The 21,250-nt window shown below is 38.0% G+C and overlaps 2 protein-coding genes across 2 annotated transcripts in view; one reads left to right on the top strand and one right to left on the bottom strand.

Annotated features, from left to right (window-relative positions):
* The window catches only part of tdp1 (tyrosyl-DNA phosphodiesterase 1), a 330,936-nt gene that overhangs the window by 130,829 nt on the left and 178,857 nt on the right, over positions 1-21,250 (top strand). The window lies entirely within an intron of this gene.
* The window catches only part of LOC140302211 (A disintegrin and metalloproteinase with thrombospondin motifs 7), a 116,235-nt gene that overhangs the window by 86,128 nt on the left and 8,857 nt on the right, over positions 1-21,250 (bottom strand). The window contains exons 3-6 of the mRNA XM_072381026.1: positions 8,515-8,698; positions 7,533-7,732; positions 2,225-2,308; positions 978-1,102 (exon numbers count right to left, since the gene is read on the bottom strand). Coding sequence (XP_072237127.1) covers positions 978-1,102; positions 2,225-2,308; positions 7,533-7,732; positions 8,515-8,698 — 593 coding nt within the window. The remainder of the gene's footprint in view (positions 1-977; positions 1,103-2,224; positions 2,309-7,532; positions 7,733-8,514; positions 8,699-21,250) is intronic.

The following is a 21,250-nucleotide window of genomic DNA, read 5'->3' on the forward strand; positions in this document are numbered from 1 at the left end:
CTTCATGGTGTTTGTACTCATCGATAATTGAATCTATAATTGGATTGCATCGGACTGTAATTGGACTTGTATTAAACTTGTTTATTTTCTCTTTAAAGTGCTCTAGGGGTAACATTTGTTGTTAATTGGTGCAATACAAGCAAAGTGAATTCAATTTTCTTACTTTCATTATATTCATTCGTACCAACAACATCCAATTTGTTAGTTTAAAGGTGTAAGGACACGACTGCACGTTCTGTAGAGGTCCACAGAGCATCACTGGTCAACTCCCAGTACCACCATCTCAGATCGCAACATAAAGATTCAGATTGTGCTCTTGATTAAAGAGTCAAAAGAATATTCAATATTTCAAATGAATAAATACCTACACTGGTCCCAGATAAGATACATGTGTGACTTGGAGTTACCCTTTTTAAAAGTTGGCAGAGCGACATTGTACATTTAACCTATTCAGACCAAACACCTAATTCAATAAAGCGTTCCAAGTGTTTGAAAAGAACAGCTCCCATCAACCTGAGATTTTTCTGAAAAGTGTCCACAAAATGAGCCTCTGAAGAGACAATAAATACCAAATGAAAGCCATTGGAGAGATTAAACCTTCAACTTTTTTTTTGTAAATGATCTGTTGAGAAATCAGTTTCAATATGTATTAAAAAACAATGATGCAAGCCTCGCAACATATCCGACTCAAAAAGGTCAAACTAATCCATCTGTCAGGGGAGGACCTAATTCAAATTTACTGTTTCGATGTTCATCAACTGGAGGACCTTAGAGTATTATTCTGTCAAATAGTGCTAATTCAGTACAGATTCTTAACATGATAATGAACAAAAACAACTAAGCAAGTAAAGTTGTGATTGAGAAGATGCAGCTTAGATGCTTCTGTCTGCAACAATCTTAATGTTTAACTGCACTGAAATAGCACGATGTGACCAAGTTAGTTTGAAGAAAAAACAAAGAAATTGGTCATTATTTACCTAGTGAGCAGAACAGCTACATCGTGGTGCAGCGGGTGTTCGTCCCCTTTCATGTTGAGTTTCTTCTGCCACTTACAGAAGCTGGTAAGGCTATTGTCAGCATGATGTGTAATCTTTAAGTCATCCTGTGTAAAACACATCCCAAAAAGATAGCGAACATTATCAAATGCCTTAAGTTAAACGGTGACGTAAAGAGAAAAATCTTAATAAAATTTAATGAAAGGCAGTTGAATTGTAAAATTGCTTGTTCCATCATTTAAAAACAGTATTTATCAAGCCCTAAAACCCTACAATGTAATATTCATCGTTGGCTAATTTGCTCCATTTGCATCTGCCTTCTTTATTATCTATTGCCTCTGTCAAAGTGTTGACTACTGCAAACAGTGTAATAGCAATCATTATTTGACTAGGAATGACTGAAGTTTCAGGCATAATGAATATGATTATCAAGCAGTATGTATACAGGTTTCACACATAAAACAAAATTCATAAAATAACTGTCAGTTACAGCTAATCTAGTGGCATTCAGAAGGCATTTACAATTAATTTTTCATCTTAAAAGAATAAATGTTTATCCACAGTGTTTTAATTAACACCGTAAACCCTGGAACGTCACACTTTAATTACCATGTCTGAGAAAACTTCTTGACAGACAGGCCTTTCCTTTGCATATTTTGTATTTCGATTATTCTGCTTTGAAACCATCAAATACTAATGAAAACTTATGTCTCTCTTTAAGAGCATAGTTGTGATTTTCTAGGTTCAAATTATATCAAACTACTGCTGGGACAAAGAAAAGTTGAAGAGAATATATGCCTAGTTATTATCCTGCATGTTGTTAGATAATAATGTTGATATCGCTCTAAGTTTTAGGCACCGGTGTGCAGATGCACCCCGTAATCGGGGTTTGGCTTGAAGTAAAATCATCCATTTCTAGCCTCTCTCAAGTTCACGGCGTCATGTTTTACACATATATTGATTGTTTCATCCAGGATAAATAAGACTAAAAATGGGGAGTGTGTGGTTGTTTACTGGCATCCCGATGTTCCCAAATTCCTTTTTATACACATGGAATTCTTGGCAAGGGAGGAAGTAAGTGAATCTGATCTAATGATGAACCAATAAATTATTAGGCTGCAACTTACTCCATTATCATGTTATTAGTCAAATTTAACAAATGACCTGCAAAATGGTGTGTTAACCCTTCACTTTTGACCTCAGAGGGCCAATTGTCTACTTCTTTTCACCTCCTCCTGCTCCAGTAGGATGAGCCGAACGACAACAATGTTGATTGCATTCCCAATAGTGGCATCTCTGAACAGACCAGCCACCTGAAAGAAAAATGAAAAAAATATATATGCGTAATTAAACATCAGTTAGAGTATCCGTCCACCCATCCACCTCAGTTTTATCCTGTATAGGGTCTACACCATTTTCGCTCACATTCAAGCCTGTCAAACCACCAATTAGCCAAACCCACATCTTTGAGGTGTGAGAGGGAGCAGGAGAAAAATCAATAAAGACACAAAGGAGAATCAGGCAGACTCCACAAAGACAGACTCCCTGCCGACTAGCTTCCCGCTGTCCCAGAAGCCCCCTGCTGAAATTAAAAAACATATATCAGATATAGGCTAAAGAAACCAAGGTCAGTAGGTGTCTGCCATGAGTCACAAAGGAATTTATCAGAAAGTACACATATTAGAAAAAGAAACATGAAAAAAGATAATCCGGCTTGAATAAATTTAGCAGAAAAACCAACAGTCAGACTTGGCATGCTCAAAGTGGGCTGTATCACAGTTATCTATTACTTTGGCATCTAATTTTCAAAATGAATCAACAGTTGCATTTTCTATCAAGACCAATGCACAAAGAAAATAAAAGGAACATCTCCCCCTTTCAGAGACATCTTGTCCCCTGTCTGGGTATGCTAATCTAATCTCTTGTTTAATTCATGCATCAAACAATGAAATGATGTGAATTATTCAAAGGACTCTTTTTTTCTTGGGGATATAAACAGAAAAAAACCTCAGATGTTTAACACAGTGCCGCCATACTTTAACTAAGTACTGAATGTCAAAGCCTACACCCTTGGCTGTCTGTGATTATACTTTATAATATAATTCTTAAACCCTAATATAGCCTCTCATACATCAATTTCACATCTCACAAAATTAACCATGCGATTAGTTTACTTTGAGTCCCTCAAGTTTTGAGCGCTTAGTTTGCTCTCAGATAATAAGAAAGATGGAAAAACTGGCACCTCAAAATCGATTTTTGATTTAAAAATAGGTGCTTGGAACAAAGGACTGTGTAAATAACAGGTAGAAATGACTAAGTCACAACTTTGAAAGTGACTTGTTGTCTTGACTGGATGTTGGATTTAACAATTCAGACAGACGCTATAAACAGCAGTGATTAAGTGAGGTTAGCTAATGGAGGACAGAGATTAATCCCTGATATGAGTAATTGACATTGAGAAAGAAACAGAGGTGTAAGACTGCAGCAATACCAGATTGTGAGTCTCTGAACCAACAGCGTCATCCTCATAGAGAAACAAAGCTCTGCTTAAGCTCAGTTATCACAAAGGTGTTCTTAACTTCTTCAGGAAATGTCTTTTAAAATAGGTAGCATCTAAAGTGTCATCACAGGAGAGTTCAAGCAGACTTTCTGTCTTGTTTGGATATCCGTTTGCTGTTGAAGAAATTGCATGCTTCATGTTGAATTCATGCGAATGGTGGCGATCAAAATGGAGAAATTGTTTAGATTTCAGGTATCTTGGTGGCCCTGTATCTGTGGACACAATTTTCATGCTATAATCCTCTTTGCAGTATTCAATTCAGTCATTCATTTGGTGTGAAGGATTCCAATCTGTTTCTGCTCAGGTTGACTGTCAAAGCTATTATGCTTGTAAATCATTCTACTGTGTGATAAAGGAGCAGCACAACACAAAAATATTAATCCCTTGTGAATCAGATGACTTCAAGCACGCATTAATAATGAGACAATGAAGCAGCTGGTGGTTGAGGAAGATGATGACATTTTTGTTTGGATATGGGTAAGACACAGTTTCCCTTCAAGTCCTGTAAAACTGATTTTACACAACAGAATTGTTTGAGGTTTTCGAGTTCAAAGCTGTAGAGTAAGGACCTCAAAAAAGAACCATGAGAGGAAGTGAGGAATAATGGCTGCTTCCTCCGTGTATTATTGTCTGCTAAGTTGGTTAGACGTCTCCTTTTCTGTTAGTGAATTCTTTTTCCTGTTTTTCTGTTCTATGATAGAGCTGCAGTTACTGCTAGATCATACTGTCATGGAAAGGCTCATTTGAATGCTAATCAATAATAACTACGAAGTCAGCTTTCTTAACTCCAATCAAGAAGATCTTATAACATTGAATGTTGAGAGATCATGATCATGCTTGGGAGATAAAAAAAAAGAAAAAAAAAAGAAAAGGGAGCTTAATGCATCTGCTGTGTGAACAAAGTGAGCATGAAAAACTCATCCAAAACATCTGAACAGATGTTCAAACATACGGCATCTGCAATGAAACATCTGGAGGGGTTCTTTAATTTATTAAACAATTGGAGGGAACCTGTTGCAAGCTACTTTCAATAAAACGTAGCAAAACCCTGATTTAAAAATGTTGCTGGATTTTACCATTGACATCTAATTACCATATTCATGTCCCACTGGTGTTAAATTGGGATTTGTTACAGTATGCAGGGGGGCTCCCAGGTGTTAGGGTTTACTTTATGAATGCGGACAGACTACAGAATCTTTCTGACACAATTCAACAGACTAGTTCAATCTAAGTGACACATCCCTCTGGTCTACATCCCAAAAGTTTTTCTCGATACAGTCTGTGGAATGCAAAGCTGATAACAATAAAATCTTCCTGTAAGTGCACCGTCTTGTGTATCTGTATAAACTGTAACAATGGTGCTGTTGCCATTAAAGGAGAGAATGCTAATATGAGGAAATGTAAGCAGAACAGTTAGTTACATTATGCTGGAATTGATTTATGTCATATAAATAAAAAATACACAAGATGAAAACCCTTTTCTCAAATTTCCATAGCTTTACATGGCTGTTCAGTTCCATAAATCAACACTTGCTTGCAATGCTGAAAATGCTAATTTACATTAGAAAAAAAAGGGTGTATAATGGACAAGAAATCACAATAACTCATTACACCAACGAGCTACATGGAAGAATTATTATTACCACATCACTACACAAATTAGAAATGGTAACAAGTTAATTCCATCACAGAGAGCACAAGAAAATTCATGGCTCTCTACAACTTACGTACACAGCATCAAACAATAAAGTATCAGTAAGACTTGTTAATTCATCAGATCCCAGATGGTGTGATATGGGGAAGCCTGGGCTGCACTGGACAGTCTTGAATATTTGAATATATCTTACTGTATCTATCCAAAGGACCAACACCACATGACAACAGATAGACATTTAATCTGCAACTCACAAAGCAAACAATGCTTAAACACAGCTGCTAGCAGAGTTAGGGAGGACGGGCCAGGTTGAGTGCGATGTTGAGCTGAGAAAAATGTCCAAAAATATATCTACATCTTTTAGAATATGCAAAGGAATCATTTAACCTCATACACTGCATCTGCATTCTGCTTTTAGTCACCCCTTTACATAGGTTTGCATCTCGCCTACTCTATGTGCTTACATACTCTGTATTAAAACAGCTGAATTGCAAATAAACTGCTCTGATTTACATATTTTCTTAATGGATGGTAAACAATTCCTGTGATGTAAAAAGGCCCATTAAGAGGCGTCAACTCCCAAACCATTTGAAACGGTTGCTCTGCTCCGATAAAATCTTGATTCTATAACCACAGGGTTGTCAGACAAAAATTGTCATCTACAACAATAATCTCAGTCAAAGAGAAATTTAGAAGCGACCTAATATCTTGAATGTTTTTACACACAGTCGACAGGCTTTAACATCAGGAATTCTACCAATTGACTCTGCCTTTAACTGAGCTGAGTAGAAGATAAGAAAGAGGTTCCTTTATCATGACAGTTACCTCACTATTTTTGGGTAGTAAAATATACATTTATTCATCAAATGAAAAGATTTCTCACTAATCATTTTTTTTAATAAAATATGTTGAGAGGATCTGATAAGCCAAAGTTCTTATGTCAGCAACCATGAAAACTAACCAGTAAAGCCAGTTTTTCGACAAAGAGCTAACAGAGGAGAGTACGGTCAATCTCCAAAGCTAAAAGGAGTATTTGTAATTAAAATGGTTCAAGCTATCGCTGTCTCCTACTTATTATTTCAGACAAACATCATCATTTAATAATCATTTCAAAGACTTCATACCATCCATTCCGACAGGTTACTGTGTTACATGAAGCTATAACCAGGGAAGAGCTAGCTTAGCCTTAGCTTAGCACACAAACTAACAATAAGGTTTAAAAGCTAGCCATGCTCTGATACAGGTAACCAATCTGCCATCACATCCAAAGCACTAACAGGAAAAATTCAATAACACTTATTATCTCATTTCATTGGCAGCTTTCATGGGAATAACAGGAAGTAAATTAAGGGTTTGGGACACAGGATGGGATAAAAGTTGAAATCGGTGAATTGCCACCCCTCCAGCTGTCTTTTTTGAGCAGTGAGAGTGGGGATCAAACCGCCAACCTTCAGGTTATTGGACAACCCACTGAGCCACGGCCGTTTATTGAGCTATTTGAAAAAAAAAAAACAATTCAATATTCAAACTGAATTTTGGAACAAAATACAGTGTCTGATTAGTAGATGTAAGGTGACATATGAGCAAAGTACAGCAACAAATCAGGTCAATCAGATTGTTGCTCAAAAGGCTGTTGAATGTTACGGTACACAATAAGTGGTCCACGGAAGTGTGACCAGTGAATGCAGGGTGGTCCATTTGGTTTGTTTCCATAAAACATCAACTCCAGCCTGCTGGGTATTAGGCTGTGAAGCCATGCCAACCCTTATCTGCCACCAAGACTTAAAAAGAGAGGGATAAAGGCAGGTACCTATGACGGTCCAGCAGTGGAAACATGGGATTTTTCGATTGATGGAGAAGTGTCCCTAAAGACAGGTAAAAGATAGTAATCTTGTTTGTTTAATCTTTTTTTTTTTTTTTTTTTTTTTTAAATATAACATGAGCAGTTGAGTGCATGTATGCGATTTCCCAGTAGACGAAATGACAGCAAGTTGCACTATGGAACGCTGGCAAGCCAGCGCAGGCAGTATGATGCTGTGGGCCATGTTCTACTGGAAAACGGACAGTCCTAGTAATCATCTGTACATGCGCCATGGTGCTTAGCATAGTTACAGTGGCTTCTTTCAGCAAGACAGTTTTATCCGCCACAATGCAGTAAATGTTTAGGATTAGTTTGAGCCACAATAAAAAGAGTGTGATGTGCTAATTCTAAACTGATTCCCAAGATTTGAATCAGATCAACCATGTTGTATGACTTAAGCCTTCTGTTAATTTCGCAGTGTGAAGGACACGTTCATAAAGTGTCATTCCGTTAAGTACTCACAATGTTCATGATAGCAAGGACATAGCTTTCCACAGCCTTGCTCCCATGATAGTCCACCATTTTAGGGTCAGCCACCACCAGTGTTTCCACCCATTTTTCTTTGCTCACTGAGCGTTGACGGATTCGCCTCCTTCCTCTCTGCTGCCGGTGTTCCCACCGCTCCCGCTGCAACTCAATGTTCTCAAAACTGTGATGGTAATCTGGAGATGAGAGGTTATAAACAGAAATTCAAAATCTTCTCCCTCAGGTGCAGTGTGTGCAAACAAACCCCATTGAAGGTACTGAATATCATTTTGGACCATTTTCATCATTTTGCATCTCTTAATAATGATTCAAATAAATTTAAAAAACAGCTTTAATTTCATTGCATTTTAGAAAAATGTTCAACTTTTCTGGTGATTAAAGCTTGTAATATACATACTACATTATTTAGTACAATATTTAACTAATTGTTTTTAAACTAAATGTTATCATCTAAACCAGTAGTCACAATGAAGAAAAATGTGTCACTGAACCTTTAATAAGTCATCATTCATTAATCAAACTGCTACACTGATGTAATTTTCAGCTACTGTTTGTGATATTTCCCAAAAGTGCGTTCAATAACTCAAAGCACATTCTCTTCGCTGTTTCGAGATGCTTGATTGTCTTCAGAATTTTAAGCAGCTGATTTATGAGCAGCTACAATTTTATTCCTTTGACCAGTGCAGCTTATTCGCCCGAGACAAACTCATGAGAGATGAGAAACTTTAACCATCATCATTAACTTTAATCATCATCTTCGTAGCTCAGCGTCTGAGGAGCAGTCAGTGGATAAGGTTCTGCATAATGTGGGCTACTTTTCCTAGATAATTCTCACAAGGGCTACCAGACAATATTATAGTACAGTTTGAAATATATAAATTCAAACAAGAAAAGGTCAATCTGTAATGACCTTAAAGGAAAGATACGTATGTGCATAAATGAATGATTTGTGATTTACTTTTGTTTCCACAGGTAGCATTGACAGCTCGTTTTCCTGAGATGGGTTGCATGACTGGACTCTGGAGGGATGGGGGTACGTGACGTTTGTAGATGGCGTGGGCTTGTGGTGCTGCGGTCTCATCATGGGACTTCTCCAGAGGCTGAATGAAGAACTCTTCATCAGACAACTTGAACAGTCCTGTCTGAAGAAACAAAGCAATTGCAGATACATTTTTCTCTTAATTTCTTTAAAGATTTTAATGAACTGTTTTAGTTGGGACTGGCATAGGAGTTTATTGAGCTGATGTAAGATGAGTAGATGTAAGGTGACATATGAGCAAAGTACAGCAACAAATCAGCTAAATCAGATTGTTGATCAAAAGCAAATTTGCTCATTCTTTTTTAGAGTTTATTGTTAAATTGCCTTTAAATAGATGAAAAAGTTGGAACCTTAACTGGTTCCAACCTTAACCAGAACACTGTTAATAGGTTAAAAATATGTGTTCTCTGTTTGCGTGGTCATTAGCATATCATTTATTTGATGCTATCCATTTTCTCACTGATGTTTCAACATGCTGATGAATCTTATCGCATCCTGCAGGTGCTTTGCAGTCAAAGCTAAACCCATCACAGTTACTCCATAATCCCCCTGACTGCAAATATTTGAGATGCACACAAAAATCCTTTCACTTCAGTCAAACAGTAGGATTAAACTCACATAAGTTCCATCACTTTTTCTGTGCTGTCTTTCACCTTTTTTAACCTCTATTTTAGCTGAGTTTTAAAACTATTAACTGTTTATCTTTGGGAAACACCACAGCATAACCTTTTGTTTTAAACCAAAAGAGAGTTCAATAATTTAGGAGTCAATTAGTCAGCTTAGCAGCAAAGAGGTGTCGGTCAAAGGCACCAATACAAACAAGCTAGAACAAATTGTGACACAAGAAGAAATAAAGACCATTTGATTTTTATTGTACATTATTGACTTTATCTTTTGTATTTTGAGAATGATGCAAAGTGAACGTGGCATCAGGCTTGACAGGTAATCCACACATATTCTGCATCAGGGATGAGTGGATTAATGACAACCAATCACCAACGTGAAATCTATAATTCCAGGTAACACCTCTCTTCAATGATACAGTTCCAGGCATTGCCATCACACAGGGAAAGTATGTGTTTTCACAAGCTTTAGTTAGTATTTATGGCAAAGTGTTATATTTCTCTTTTTTTCCTAAAGTTAATTTGCATTATTCAAAGCAGAGATTATTTTGTGGTTGCCTTAAGATGGGTCTAAAAAGAAAACAGAAATATTTGAGAATTAAAAACTGAAAACCCAAAATCCTTTATATATTTTAACACAAAGTCTAACACTTGGGACTAAGCTGTGCTTAATTACTCATCAAGATGGGTTTCAAATCAAATATGATGTACAGTACCGGCCCCAGAATCTAAATTTGGATTATCACAGCACTGATCTCTCCTCCGCTCATAAAAACAAGACAAATTAAGCTTGCAGGGAATATATACAGTCCAACGTCTTAAATTTACTGTACACCTCTAAGGAATGACGGAGGGGAGAAAGATCAAATATCTAATGACTTGTTGCACCCTAAATCACACTGGAAAAGAGCCAAAAACACATTCCAGTGTCCTCCTCCTTTTTCTGTCGACTATCTCAACCTATCTCAATATATATACACACACACACATATATATATATATACATATAACATTATTGTCCACCTTCTTTCTCCAGTTTACTTTCTTTCAGCTGTCACACAGCTCCATTGACACAGGAGGGCTTGCATACTAAACGTCCTACAAGGAGAAAGTTGTGTGCAGCAAAGGAGGGGTTGTACCGCCATGTCATCCACATTCAGTAGCAAAGATAGACCAGTCTCAAAGGCTATCTGTAGCTGCACATGTCTTGACAGGCTCAGAGTTTTAAAAAAAATAGGCGGGGTTATGCTGATGTATGCAGCCTGCAGACTTAACAAAACAATTGTGGAGGCTTAACTTTATGGAATAGATGCTTTTTTCTACAACTGCTTATTATACACACTTAATAAAATTTATCAGCTAGGTCCTGTCAGTTTCCCAACAGTCAGACGAGTCAGAAGCTGAAGCAAGCAAACAAAACAAAAGCAATTCCCAACTTACTCCAAAGCTGCTTCATTCACATGTAGCCTACAGCAAAATCCAATAATATTTCTAATAAAGAAAGAACTTCAACTAAATTCTGACAATTTAGTTTCAGACTGGATTTCCAGGCTCAAGTCATTCCATGTTCTGAAATTTTTTTTAATTTGTCTCTTGTCTTAGTAAATGTAACCAAAACTTGGTGAAGATACCACTGGTGAAAAACTAATCATAACAATGCAGGATTTATTCTCACGTAGCCATGCTGTAATTGGAACGCAACACAAAACTACATGCTTCTGCAAACTCATTAAATGTATTTCAGTGTTTTCATTCACCGCAGACTTCTCAAGGTTCTGGCGTAAATACAGAAGTCAAGAAATCAAAACCAAAACATTGTGCTCACTGTTGTAAAAGTCATATTGTTGTAGTAAAGTTTTAGACTATATTCTATTGCTGCTTTTTATTGTGAGCCGCTCTGCTCAATAAAGAACGTCACCCTTGCCCTCTTTTTGTTTGTGTGCGCAGTCAGTCTTTGTTCACATTAGGCTCTCTCTGCACCACTGTCACTGATAATGCCTCAGCAACGTTTATTGTACCACACACACAGCCTAGATTGAGTTCCTGGATATAGCATTCTTAGCGTGATCCACGCATTGCAAGAATCTGCCATCTCCCCTTCTTCAAGGATTACATTTTGATATAAATATACATATTTATGAGGGAAAGTAAACAAAATCCAGTTATTTTAAGCAACACCTTTAACAAATAACTAGAGTTTCTCTGTGGGGCTCTGGAATGTAAAAACATAAGTCTGAGGCTTACTATTGTATTTGAGCTGATGGATCAAAACTAAATATTGTTGGATTTTTACTTTTGTATGAACGTTGTTTAAAATCTCCCACTCCATGGTTTGATTGCACACACTGATGTGCTGAAATCACAAATATGAAAGCCTCTTTTTATAAATTCGAAATACACGTGCATGTTTGGGTAAAGGTGAGCCACCATGCATCCTCATTCTTAGATTTGTGATAATACTTTTAGATCACACTCTGCATTGATAATATTACAAAAATAAAAAATACTTTAAAACTATAGTTTGTGGTCACAAGACGGTGTAAGATGTAAATAAATATACTCCTTTGGTCATTCGTGGTTTTGAAAAGAATTGTTTTGTTGGTGATAAAAAGAAATTGAGCTGCAGCAATATTTGTTCATCTGTTGCAGCAAAGATGGTGACAACAACAACATCTGGCATCTGAATCTGTACACACAGTCCAAGGTCAGGTCAAGGTTTCAGTTGTTGTTTGTACGATGCAACTCCTAGGCCTGGAGCGCTGTCCCTCAAACGTCAAATTAAATGGCTTGGTTAATGCAGGATTTCATCTGTTTAAAAGTCCTTTAGTCATTATCGTCCGATAGCCATCTTCAAGATATGATATAATACTCATTTCATATAAGCGACAGATCTGGACTGCACACAGACACACACACATGTTGAAGAGACCACGCTGTTTAAGTTGTGAAGAATGAGGTCTGGCATTGTCCTGCTGAAATTACTATTGACCCTCCAGGGAAGAGGGTTCTGTCACCTAGACAGCAGAACATGTCTCTCTAAAATTCCAATCTACGCCTCTGCATCAATGGTACCGCCACACATAGTATTCAAGACACTCATGACAGGCCCTCTGATTGACTGTGACCAAAATAAAAGAAAAGAAAATATTGCACACAGCAGGGCTCCACTTCTGGCAACTTCATTACACCAAGGTGACATTTTGAGCACAACAGCTCTTCACCAGATGATGAACAAGCATCGTCTTGGTGCAATAAAGAAGCTGGGAGAGGAGCCCTGCAGTGTGCACTTTTGTTTTCAGCTTACTGATGCACATCCTTACCTGGCTTTTGCACCTTTCATAACAGCCTTTATGGTCTTTCTCACCTTTGAAACACAGAACTAGACCTCTGTTTTTCTCCAAGCAGTCAAAACATGGACTCACCATAGAACAATTGCCCATCGTCTTTCTGTCCATCTGAAATGAGTTCATGCCCACAGAGCTTGGCGGCTCCTGGGTACTCCTGAAACCATGTAGATATACTGACCATATCATGCAGCGCTGCCTAAGAGTTCAAAGGTCACGCACATCCAACTGGTGGTTTCTTGTCCTTGGCCTTTACGCACTGAGATTTGGATGATCAAGGAAACTACTTCTCCCAGGATGTAGGTGCTTCTTTTTTTATATATAGCAGGACAATGCCTGCTGTCCTTCTGCAAGGCCAGCATGATCAGGGCATCCAAGGGAAGCAATCTACAGACCCCACCTCACAAGCATCATATGACTGCAGACTTTCATGTGGGTGATTGGGGTCTGAATCCTGACCTCCGCATGAAAGGTACTACCTCCAGTAGGGGTCCTTAAGCAAGACCTCCTCACGCTTCCTGCCTACCTGGGATATGAGTGTAAGTTTCTTTGAATAAAAGCATAAACATAAACATGAACAAGCAAATGGGCCCAAAGGATCTGCTGCTGACATCATAGTGCCAGGTACTCCTGGACTCCTCAGATATTCTTTGTCAACGGCCTGACTGACCACAGCTCTTTTGGCAGCATGAGGAGAACCTCTTCACCATTAGGTGGTCCTTATCGGTGTATATAATAAGAAGCATGATATGCGAGTTTGTGTGAATGGATGAATGAGCAGCAAGGAGTTTTGCAGAGCCAAGATGAGGTTATAAGGAACTATATAAGTGCAGAATTTGAAAGTTGGTTGTTCGATCCCCAGCTTTCCCAGACACCAGGCAAGACACTGAACCAGACGTTTCCTCTGATGCATTAATCTACACCAGAGTGCGAGCGATAAAACCACAGTGTGGCCTGTAACACTGTGTATACTAGGAGATGTTGTATGAATGTATGTGTGAATGGGTGAATGTGATCTGCAGAGTAAGAAATACCTTGAGTGGTCAACAAGACTGGAAAAGCTCAATATGAATGCAGTACATTTCCCATTTACAGTCATAATGATAGTCAGATCTGCTGGTGCTTTATTCATAGGCAGTGTAGGGATTACGCTATTAATTTACAGAATTATCTGTTTTGTGTTATCATTCGATGTTCTTAGGAGACATATGCAGCCCTACATCCCTGCATGTGATTGGCCATCTGGTGTCAGAATGGCCCATTAAATGAATGTACACATATTTTAATTAAGCAGGGAACCAGCATCATGACCCTACTTCGAACGGTCTTGATTGATAGGGTCGTATTAAGCCAGATAATCCCAGGACACACAAGGTATATTGAATCCGCTTCATAATATTTCGCCCTGCATCTACTATGCAACAGTGTGTGCTTCCAAAGAACTCCATACAGACAAGCTGCAGACAGAAATAATAGTGCAAACAACACGAAATAAATAGAGAAAATATTAAATTTGTCACTCCTTAAAAAACAACTCCAATTCAAGGACAAACATAAAAAAAATTCTGCATTCCCATCTCATCTCACCTGTCTCAGATATGCATTGCTCTTCCATCACAAAGACACAGCATGAAATGTGTAAGTATAAAATATGTCTCATAACAGACTAGAAAGAGCTTAGTGCTCGTATTATATTTGACAAAAGCTTTGAATACTTCCAGGAATGTTGGCAATTTTTCTACAGTGACATAACTCATAAGTTTGGCTCTGTTCTCAGGGTTGTAAAAATGAAATAAAAAAAGAATGGTTTGAGGAATTATGTGCTTCACATTTAGAAATCACATTTAGTTGTCTCAAGCTGGGAGGTTAAAAATTGTCTTTTTTATGTAATGGCAAAAAATAACATTTAATTAAATATAAGACATTGAATTTTTTGTTCTTAGTGACAGACGTGTATCTTTATCTGTGTTTTAGCAGCAGCTGGCAGTCTGAGCTCTGCCAGGGTAGTAACAGACAAGGTAAACAAACTTGAGTTATAGCTTATATGCCAATGATAGACATTGGTCTCTCAGCGGCGTTATTGAGAAGTGAAGACGGCACAAGCATACAAAACACACCAGGAGATATTTGCAGGTATCTTTAGAGCCTGTTTAATGCAGTCTGAAAACTGACAAAAGCAGAGGATTAAATGTTTGTTTTATGTCTGGATAAGCATGAGACAAGTTTATATGCACATAAACATAAGCAGAAGCTATAGGCACGAAAACAAATTTTTATCATCTCTCCATCTTAATGTGCACTTAGGAGTAATTAGTTAAATGGAGACACAGTTTTGCATTTAAATAAACACAATTGCAATCAGTTAATGTCACTGGAGAAAAAAGTCTGTAATTAAGTTAGACGTACTAATCAAAACATACGTGATTATGGAATGTTTACATCCAAATCTACTTTTTCTGGTAATGTTTTTCAATGTAGACTAGAACATTCCTTCCAGTTTGCATCTTGACACTCTGCAGGAATGTTGATTTTTTTCAGGAGAGTGGGGGTCAGCTCTGCCTGAAAATCAACATTCTTTTACCACTACGCATCAAAATTTTGTTTTCACAGGTTGTTTAAATGTGTATCACTGCTCACCAACCAATTAAAACGATGCCCATTACTCTTCTAAAATCTCAAAAATGCATAAATATTAATGCATAATGTGAAGCATGTTCATACCAGCAGTGAAAACTTCTTTACTGCCCCACTGGAGAGTTTTTAAAAAAGTATATACAAAGGTAATCAAATCAGTGAATTAGCAAATAGCAAAAGGTTAGCAAGTCATTTGTAACCTGTTACAATTAAAGAGTAACCCTCTAAACGCTGGCCATAATTTTCAGCCAAAGTTGCAAAGACGAAGCAACCCAGGAGTCCTTCAGGAACAAACCGTTAATGTCTGTTAACGAATTCTCAGCTGTGTTTCACAAAATGTAAACTAGAGAAAGGACAAAAAGCTTCAAACCAAAGAAGAAGGGAGGCTGGCTGATGTGCAGGACAGGCAGAGCTCCACTAAAGTTACACCATCTTCATGTGTATGTGGGTTGTACATTTCAGAGAGTGAACGTGTGAGAAGGATTAATTAGGATCGGGCACTGCGACAAAAAAACAAACAAAAAATCAAGATGTTTTCTTTATTGAAAATCAATCTCAATCTTGATCACGATGATGAATCTGATTATGCGGTTAGTGACTAACAACACAAGTTTTCCTCAGATAAACGTCTTTATCGGCTGCTAAGCTGCAACATTTACTCTAAAGACTGCAATTAAGTCCATTGTTCTTGGTAGAATTATCATCATAATTCTCCATATGGATATTTGGAGCACACCTGAAGCAACACAAACTTCACTTTGCCTGCAGCGGCAGCAGGAAGGTTCTGAAGAAACCTTTTCTCTGCATGGTCTGAGAAAAATTCAGTTAAAAGGCTCAAAGATACCTACAGAGGTGATAGCAATTCTGGAAGACTTGCTTCAACACATCTATTTGGCGGATCTGTGCAAATGGAGGCGTGTGTTGACAGTTTAAACACAGGCAAAGAGTTGTCTCCCCATATGATAAAAACAATTTTAAATTTTTTTGACATTCAAAGCCCTTAGAACAACAAAAACATCGAGTTAGTTCTATGCGGGCAACAGCAGCAGCTCTGTGATGTGTGTCTGCGGTCATCTACTTCTGAGGGGGGGGGGGGGGGGGGGGGGGGGGGGGGTTTGTTTGCAGGTTCTGTGGGAAAAAATAGTTTGTCAATGTAGGCAGCAAATACAGTGAAACAGGTATCGATATCGTTGCAAATGAATGTCTGTTTAGATGCTACATTTAAGTATTAATGGGTCGATTCATATCTTCGAACACATCCCCACAGCAAAGAAAGCTGGTAGCAATCATTGTGTGGGGTTGTTTTTCACTGGCACTGGGTGGGAAATTGATTAGAATTGGAGAACTGACAGATGGTGTCCCTTTAAATACAGGCAAAGTCTTGAGGAAAACCTTATTCATTCTTCCAGAGAAGAAAGAAAAAGTCCCTTTTTGCAGTTATAGAGCAAACTGTTTTGTCTAGCGGGAAACAAAAAACACTTTAAAGGAATACTAATAGACAGCAGTTTAATTACGGCATTGTTTGTCCACTTAAAGTTGATTGTCTGAGTCCAACATTCAATAAAACTCTAATCAGGGTTGACTTTTCTGTTTTTTCCCCCGCCACACAGAAAGCGTCTCATAGGGCATTTGGTCTACTTCAAGTGTTTCCTCAAAGCTAAACATGCAATCAATATTAAATTGGTTAAGAATTCTATGTGTGTTGTAAACTGAGAAAGTTTTACATATAAAAGTCTTTTTACAGGTATTTGGGGCCACTTCTGCGTAAATAACAAAAACTGTAGCATTAAATGCAATCTGCAGAAGAAAAAGAAGAAAAAAGGATGTCACTGGTTCTGGATGAATTTTCACACGTATTTTTCTTGACTCATTTCAAGTAGCCATTCAACTTAAGGTAGAATTCTACTTTTCCTAATATTAAACAGACAAGGAGATCCCTCTGTATTCAGACTGGAGCTGAACATGTTGCTCAACTTAATGTATGATATAACACAACCAGCTGCTTCACACCACTCAACTGGAGTCACATCTGCCATTTTCTTTGAAGACTATTGTGGGCGTATTTTAGTTTCCAGTGATGAATTGTAAACAAGAGACAGACGATAAGTATAGGAAGAACAAGGATCAAAGCTCATTTAAGCTTTTGTTTTACCCTTTATACTGTTGTTGTGTACACAGCACAGGCAGACAATTGGAATTCAGCTTTTGATATAGAAAACAACACTTGTGAAAAGTCTTGCATAATGCTTCTCGCTTCTAGCTTATATTTTACAGTGAAAAAGACACTCCCCTCTCAAAACAAATAAATTCTTAAAAAGTTGGGACACTGTGTAAAATGTAAATACAAACAGAATGCAATTATTTGTAAATCTCATAAGCCATTATTTCATGCACAATAGAAAGGAAACCTACCAAGTTTTATGAAAAATATTAGCTCATCCTGAATTTGATGGCAGCAAAATGTAAAAAAAGTTGGGATAAGGGCAAAAAATAAAAGCCAAGGAAAGTAGGTGGTATTAAAATGGAGCCACGGCAGCAACAGGTTCGAGAGGCAGAGTCTCTCAGAGTTAAAGATAGCACAAGTTCGGCAATCTGCAGTAATGCATCTACAATTTGGGGAGCAATTTTAGAATTATGTTAAGTGTTTGAATACTGCATCACGACAGTTCAACCTGGAGACATCCATCAGTGCCAACATTCAAAGTCACTAATCAGTAGTGGATGTCTGTAATCTTCAGGCCCTCAGTCAGCACTTCATTAAGAAACGGACATGATTCTGTCATGGAAATCGCTGCATGGGCTCCAGAACACTTCCAGAAATCAATGTCATCCACAAACGCACGTTAAAGCTCCATCATCCAAAGAAGAAGCCACATGTGACCTTTCACCAACTGATGACATTTTGTGCATCACGAAGGACAAAATATTACAATCATAGTGGTGACCATGTGGGTTCAAATCCCCTGCAGGAAAGGTTCCCCCGCCTACCCCCAGGCAAGACCCCCTTACCAGTGTAAGTCGCTGCTAAATGCATAAACATAAACAACATAACAATCAAGAGATTGTTGAGCAGCTAGAGTCCTGCATCAGACAGGACATCTCTCTCCCAAAGGTCCAGCATCTGGTCCATTTTTACCACAGTGAGGCAGTGAGGGTGTTTACCACTGCTACCCCATGGTAAACACAACCTTGTCCCAACATTTTTGTAATATGCTGCTGCCGTAAAATTCAAGATGAATTATCATATTTCTTGAAATAGTAAAGTGTCTCACTAATAGTTTCGTACTTTGGCTTATAACATAATAATGTATGATAGGTAGAAAACAAGTTTTTTCAAAGTAAGACTTTGAATAAACCTCTAAAAGTAGAACGTCTTTTTCCAGGCAGCTCATGAATAATAACAGGCCATGATCACAAAATGAAGATATTGGGGTGGAATTTGAATAGTCTGCACATTGGCAAATTTCATAAAAAGAAGACCGAAGGTGAGTGAGCGTATTGATTATCAGAGGCCACCTCCAATGTGGAGAAATATTAAAACAGCACTGTGATAATGCTTTCTCCCATCTCTGAGAGCAAATTATGTCTACATTTTCAATTAGATCTGTGAACACTTTTCCTTTATGCACATACACTTCTAACTAAAAGTTCTCCACCAAGGCCAACCCCCTGTGTGGCAGTTTTGAACAAAGAGACCCATTGCTCCACAAACCTTTAACAGGTTCATATTTTGTTCATTTCTCTACTTCTCCAGTTTTATGGAATCTTGGTGTGGTCATTTTCGCGTGATCTTGCTGGCAGATGAGAAAATATACCTCTGCCTCTGCTCTTTCCTTAGTGGTAGAATCACAGAGACAAAGTATTAAATCACTGACTTCATTTTCAATGAAGCGTCTGTGAATTTAAACAAGGAGAATGTGGCCAGAAAAAGGCTTACGACTGTTATCTTGCCAATAAACTGAAAAGAATAGTCAATTCAGTTCAATTCATAAGCCACCAACTTGCACTCAGTCACACACTCATGCACACAAAAGTATTTTATGTCATTTGGAACCCGGACAGATACATTATAGATACTTTTACAGAAAAATGTAATAAAAATAAATATTTAGGCAAAAAAGTAACATATCATATATAAATATAAATAACTTCAGTATTCGCGAAATCACTTTTAATATATGATCTCAATGCACCTTACATGGATTTTTCCAATACTCTTATCAACATTAAGCGTTATTAACACATTCATTTTAACAGCCTTGATATATATACACACAATGATGCTTTTCAGATGCTCTACTGCTTGCAAAACTCATGTGTAAACCTTAACTGAGGTCCCCACAGAAGGCTTCTCAGATGCATTTTTAAATGTCCAAATTTATCTGATGAAAATTATAATTATATGCATGCAATATGTACAGTGACGCTAAGTTCCAAAAGGTTTATACAGACGGACACAGTCCGTATGAACGAATATTTTATCATGAATATGGACTTAAAGTGCAGACTCTCTGCTTCAGTTTGAGGGCATTCACATCCAAACTGGCAGACAGGCTTAGGACTTGCAGCTGTTTCCAATGCAGACCATTCTTTTTCAGGGGATCAATAATGATTAAAACAGGGCAGGTAAAAGGTCCACAACTTTATTGATCCCCAGAACGGCAGTGAATTTGCTGCTTACCACACATCTTAATGACATGTCAAAAGCACAAATGGATAAATGCTGAAAAGTTACTCAGTAATGTGGAGCACCCTGCAAGTTCTCAGGGGGCCCTTGCTTTAGTAAACTACTGTCAAAGAACTTTCAATGCAAGTAAGACAAGTCATTCTTAGTCTGTAAATACAATGCAGTTCAATCAAAGATAGCAGAAAGATCAGGAGTGGCCAAACCAACAGTTGGTTTACTCTGGGGCAACGAGAACAAACTGGTTCAGGTCCTGAAGGTTCAACAAAACAACAGTGGTGGGACAACAGCTTTCAGAACATGCAGCCAGTTTAAGAATACTCTCCAGGAGATAGATTTGCCCAAGTCTAACATAAAGAGAAGACTTCATGGCCGCACAGAGGGTTCACTATAAGGTATGAAACATTCATAAGCCTCCAGACTAAAAAGGGTCGATTAGAGAGGGATGTGACCAGAGTTCAAACTGGTCTGATTCATTTTAGGTATAGATTATAGAAGTTTTCAAACACAGGTTAGGTTTCACTTTTGGCTGCATTTGTTTTGCTCAATGGCAAAACACAGCTTTCTAAGATCAGATACTACCCCTTTAAAAAGATAGAAACTAAGATCAACCTGTTACAGAAGGAGAGGAAGAAAAATATGGACACCTTTAGGAATAGCTTATGATCTGAAGCATACCAATGGGTCAAAAACACACACAAATGAGGTGAAACAAGGAGTAGTTTGGTGAATTGTGAAGTCTGCTCAGGCACAGACGAATGCAGCAAAGTGAACAGTGCTTCACATCACAAACAGACAATGAGCCAAACTATATTGCAAAAGATTCCCAGAAGGTACAAAAGTGTAGTGGTCGAGTCAATCCCCTGAAATGACCCCAATCAAGCAGCATTTCACTTACTGAGACAAAACTAAAAGCAGACAGGTCCACAAGCAAACAACAGCTGCAGTTAAACGGCAAAGCAACACTAAGTGTGTGTGTGTGTGTGTGTGTGTGTATGTGTGTGTGTGTGTGGGGGGGGGGGGGGGGGGGGGGGGAAATACTGTGATGTTCACAGTATTCTCTGAAAGAATAAATAAATGACTTAATCAATCAAATGTAAATAATAAGTTCTGCAATCCCAACTGAGCCCATGAGAAACGGAGTTCTACATCTTAAAGAGATCTACTTTTTCAACCTATCCCCAAATTTGAATATGAAAAAAAAATGTAATTGCATCATTATTTCATAACTGTAATATGTTTTGGTAGACAGTAAGAGAACAAGACCATGGGCGGAAATCACAGGGGGGGGGGGCGTGTCCCTGTTTACGTGCATTTGTTACGCAGTCAGGTCAGCTTACATAGCAGATAAAACAGCGTTTGATCATTTT

This window comes from Leuresthes tenuis, unplaced genomic scaffold, assembly GCF_036924035.1.
Source record: "Leuresthes tenuis unplaced genomic scaffold, fLeuTen1.0.hap1 SCAF_2, whole genome shotgun sequence".
NCBI classification, from domain to species: domain Eukaryota; kingdom Metazoa; phylum Chordata; class Actinopteri; order Atheriniformes; family Atherinopsidae; genus Leuresthes; species Leuresthes tenuis.